General features: G+C 34.5%; 2 protein-coding genes across 2 annotated transcripts; both read right to left on the bottom strand.

Moving 5' to 3' along the window:
- Window positions 1–907: 907 nt before the first annotated feature.
- LOC120272254 lies at window positions 908–1,800 on the bottom strand. The gene is made up of 2 exons (XM_039279018.1): window positions 1,549–1,800; window positions 908–1,480 (listed from the first exon to the last, which is right to left on the bottom strand). The coding sequence occupies exons 1-2, from the start codon at window positions 1,798–1,800 to the stop codon at window positions 908–910; spliced, it is 825 nt and encodes a 274-aa protein (XP_039134952.1).
- A 327-nt stretch (window positions 1,801–2,127) lies between these two features.
- On the bottom strand, window positions 2,128–3,232 carry LOC120272252 (protein ALP1-like). Its single transcript, XM_039279016.1, has 3 exons — window positions 2,927–3,232; window positions 2,632–2,857; window positions 2,128–2,555 (listed from the first exon to the last, which is right to left on the bottom strand). Exons 1-3 carry the CDS (start codon window positions 3,230–3,232, stop codon window positions 2,128–2,130), a joined length of 960 nt encoding a protein of 319 aa, XP_039134950.1.
- Window positions 3,233–4,460: the final 1,228 nt, after the last annotated feature.

Raw genomic sequence — 4,460 nt, 5'->3', positions numbered from 1 at the left:
TTTTTTGTGTTTGGTTTGAAGGATTTGTAAATCTGGATTTGTAAAAAGCTGTGTTTGGTTTGATGTATTTGAGGTATATGATCACCATGGTGAGATTACCCCTCACATGTTTAACATATTAATTTTTTTTAATATATAAATAAAATCAAAAATCGTAACATTAACAAAAATCATAATTTTATTATTAAATTAATTTGTGAAGATATTATTATAGTTTATAATAATATTGAATTTTTAATTATTACTATTGGAATTATTTCAATTAATTTTTAACTATTATCACAAACCTAAGAACCAATTATTATTAACCTTAAAAAAAGTAAGTATAAATTTTTTTCATATATGCTTTCTAAACATTTGCATGGATATTTGATCTATTTCCAATTGTTATTGGTATAATTTGATCAAAAATAATGAGTGATGCATTTGCAACTCATTCTCTTTTTAAATAAACTAGTACCAAACAAGCATGACAATCTTTAATTTTTGAAACATCACTACGAAATACAAAAAATTTATTATATGCAAACAAATACCTTAATGACAATAACACATTAACTTCAAACAACAACTCATATAAGTCCAATAAATACATATAATTCTCCATGTAAACTCCATATAAAAACTCTTACAAACATACATATAAAAGTCTTCAAATACACATAAACATAAAAAAATACAAACATAAGTTCTAGAAGTCCATAAAGTCAAACATACACATAACCATACATATGACAAATTCCCATTAGAAAGAAGCCATCTCGAGGAGGAGTAAGACTCATCCACTTTCATGTTGACCTAATTCTGCAAGTAAAACAAATTGGCACACCTTAGGTTTCATGTTCATGTAAATTTGCAATGGAAATATAAAAACATGATTTTTTACCATCTCCACAACTCAAGAATATCAACCAAATGATTCAAAAAATTCCTCCAACCAATCCTTGCGCATTTCGTCAGCCATGCCAAAGAACATTCGAGCTCGTGCATCATCCATCATCAAATGCTCATATACCCTCCGAATTTGTCGTGTAGAGTAGCCATATTCTTTCAGCTTCATACATTCTTCTGAAAGTTCTTTTGTAAAGGTAAGCGACTGGCTCGATCTAACTGATTCAAATGCTTTGTTTATGGTGGTCGCCAACTCGCGAATTGGCTCATCGTCAGTGTTTGCTTTGCGTTTGCTTTTACCTTTCTTTCTCTGGGGACTAGTCGCTGATGTATGTTCAGAAGTGCCAGCTTGAGTATTAACAAACGGGGAGGCATTATGCCCGTCTGCATCTCCAAATGACAAATCAACAAAATTGTCATCCGGGGATATTGTTCCTGGTGTCGTCTCAAAGTCCATATTTGTGCCAATTTGGGTTCCATCATTTTGAATGGCATAATGACCACGTGCTTGATCATTGCCACATATACTCTCCAATAGGTCGTAATCCTCTATTGGCTTATTCAGATATGGTTCATCTTGTACATGGACCTGCACAATAGAATTTCCAAGCATTAAATTAATTACCAAAAAACTATTTCATCTAAGAAAAGAAATACCTGAATGTAGTCTCTGTATTCAGCCTCGCCCATGATAATGACTTTAAGGTTGTTGTCCCAACCCACACCACTCATGTCTTTCAATTTTTTAATCCTTGCCCACCGCTTCCGTATTGTCCTCAAATGATTTCCCACATTGGCCTCTGTGACTATCACCCCAAACATATCCTTCATAGCCCGAATTGCACCTTGAATTGCTTGTGGTTTGAAGCCTTTGTCTACCTTTAGCCCTTGTTCAACTTGGCTAGCCATGAATCGTATGAAATAGCGACTCTCAGTCGGTGTCCATCTCTTGGTCCCTGATGGCCTTGATGTGGATTTCTTAACTGATGAGGCGTGGCTGCATTCAGACTCGTTGCGTCACTCCATTCTACTTGTTCATGCAAGTCAAATGTTACCATACAATAACATAATAAAATAAAAATATTGAATACATATAAGTCAAAAGTTTTCATACAATAACATTTTCAATACAAAGTAACGAACATATTTAAGTCAAGGGTTATACAATAACAAAAACAAATTGCATTTTTGAAGACAATACTACATTAGTTCTTCGAAATTGACATGGAAAAGTATCTAGTTGTTTGACCACATTTCAGATGCAATCTCATCACGACGAGCAGCCCACTCTTGTGCTTCTTCTCTTTGTTCCCTAGCAGTTCCTTGTGAATTCCGTTGTGGTATCCAATCTTCCTCAGATGGTATGAATTCATCCTCGCCACCACTAATGATGTAATTGTGTAAAACACAACATGCCAACACAAGCTCTGCTTGTGTCTTAAATGGGAAAAAAGGCCTAGAAGATAAAATTTTGAAGCGCCCTTTTAAAGAACCAAAGGCACGCTCAACAGAGGTACGAGCAGATGAATGTCGCAAGTTAAAAAGCTCTTTAGCATTTTGAGGAGTCCTTGAGCCAAAGTCCTTCAAGTGATACCTAACCCCTCTATAAGGGGGTATGAAACCCGGACGAGTAGCATATCCCGCATCAACGAGATAATACTTTCCTAATAAAAAAAATTATAAGAACAAGATTAATATTTAGTGGGACATTTTTTATTTAAAAAAGATGACTATATGTACCTTCGGGGACCCTTAGTCCGTTAGGTCGTTCAAGAGCATCACGAAGCACTAAAGCATCGTGTGCTGAACCTTCCCAACCAGCTAGAACATAAGTGAAACGCAAATCAAAATCTACAGCTGCAAGGACATTTTGGGTTGGGTATGATTTTCTTCCTCGAAATGCTGCAACTTCATTCGCGGGGACAGAAGCATGAATGTGTGTTCCATCCAAGGCCCCGATGCAGTCCTAACATCGAGTGCATTATGTTAGAATTAACCGTAAAAAAATTATATGTGACATCTAATATAAGGATACCTTAAAGTAAGGGTATAATGTTCTCCTCGCTTCTATGTATGGATATGTTTGCATACTTGGTGGCCATATGTAGTCATGTTGTAATTCACCAATTGCGAATAAGACATGGTGGAAGTATCTACTAACCGTCTCACTTGACCTCAGAAAATTGTGGGCAATAACACGATTGCGCTGATTATGACCAATAGTATGCAGAAACATAAGCAATTGCTCCTCCACAGTCATGTGTAATGCATCACGAACGTAACCTTTTGCACGTAGTATCGTGCAAAGATTAAAAAATCTAAATTTGTCCATGCGAACCATGTTTATACTCGTGCCATCATTCCCGTTTACCAACCTAGACAAATATGTTTCTCTTATTTGTAGTCTCTCACGGGACGGTTCTCTACATATTCGACGTCTTTTGTTGTGCACATGTAACATCACGGCATAGGCCACGGCCAAAACCGTTATTTGTAATAGGTATAATTCATCATTTCCATTGTGATCATCCATCTAAAATAATAGTTAGTAGTCGTTAGTTAATGTTCAAATTAACCACTCGATCACATATATATATATATATATATATGTGTGTGTGTGTGTGTGTGTGTCCATATATGTTCATTTCTATTCAAATAATATCAGTAGAAACATGATATTTGGAGGCACTTGGGTGTGACAACATGTTTGGTAATATCTTTATTGAATTCTGATGTTAAATGGGAACAAAGAGCATATGCATGTAAGATGATGCTTTGAGATCAATATTTTTGTTTGTCTATAATTCTAAATCCTTAGATTTTTGTAGTTAAATGGGTGTCGGTTAAACAAGATCTATAAGTAAAGATCAACAATGTTCTTTCGTTCTATAGTGCATTTATTGGCATATCGGGAAAAAAATGAGGAATATAAATTATTATTCGTCCTCTACAATTTATTGCTTCTACTTTGCTTTTTCTTCATATTTAAATGGTTGTCCTTGTTGTACAGCTACATATATTCATCACTAATTAGAACATAATACGCATTAATGACTCATTCAATATTCCTTGCAGCACGAATTCCTTACTGAATGATAAGTACACAAGAGCTTTCTTTTTTGTTTGACTTGGAAATTAAGATGAATGTAGTGTTATGTTGTGTTTGAATAGAGAACAACATAACAGGTCCCACACCTAGGCTGATTTGTTGACGAGCTTAATAATTTGATGTTTAGTAATATTTTTAAGGATTTGTGGAGTTATTTGACTAATTTGGGCTTGATGAAATTTGATAATCATCTATTGGACGGTTTGTTTTAGAATTCCTGAAGTTTTAGATTAAGTCCTATACCTTTCAATAATTTATGTTATTAAAAGAACAATTTTGTGATCTCAATATTCAGTTAATGCAAAATGGTGTTGCTATCTGAGATCCAAATTAACCTTAAAATGATTAGAACTAATACTGCAAGAGGCATACCAAACGTACCCATCACTTGGAAAATCACAACTATATGAAATACTAACATTCAAAGAAGGAAATATCGGACTAAATGACATAATATTCC

This window comes from Dioscorea cayenensis, chromosome 11 (assembly GCF_009730915.1).
Source record: "Dioscorea cayenensis subsp. rotundata cultivar TDr96_F1 chromosome 11, TDr96_F1_v2_PseudoChromosome.rev07_lg8_w22 25.fasta, whole genome shotgun sequence".
Classification (NCBI taxonomy): Eukaryota; Viridiplantae; Streptophyta; class Magnoliopsida; order Dioscoreales; family Dioscoreaceae; genus Dioscorea; species Dioscorea cayenensis.
Note: the sequence above shows the minus strand (reverse complement) of the source record. Positions and strands in the feature narration are given on the sequence as shown.

What these genes read in the sequence shown, in the direction of transcription:
- LOC120272254 (XM_039279018.1), bottom strand. Translation starts at nt 1,800, where the DNA reads ATGGCTAGCCAAGTTGAACAAGGGCTAAAGGTAGACAAAGGCTTCAAA. An exon ending in AATACAGAGACTACATTCAG is followed by an intron (nt 1,481 to 1,548) that starts GTATTTCTTTTC and finishes TCTATTGTGCAG; the next exon opens with GTCCATGTACAAGATGAACC.
- LOC120272252 (XM_039279016.1), bottom strand. Translation starts at nt 3,232, where the DNA reads ATGGTTCGCATGGACAAATTTAGATTTTTTAATCTTTGCACGATACTA. An exon ending in CATTATACCCTTACTTTAAG is followed by an intron (nt 2,858 to 2,926) that starts GTATCCTTATAT and finishes ACTCGATGTTAG; the next exon opens with GACTGCATCGGGGCCTTGGA. An exon ending in CGGACTAAGGGTCCCCGAAG is followed by an intron (nt 2,556 to 2,631) that starts GTACATATAGTC and finishes TTTTTTTATTAG; the next exon opens with GAAAGTATTATCTCGTTGAT.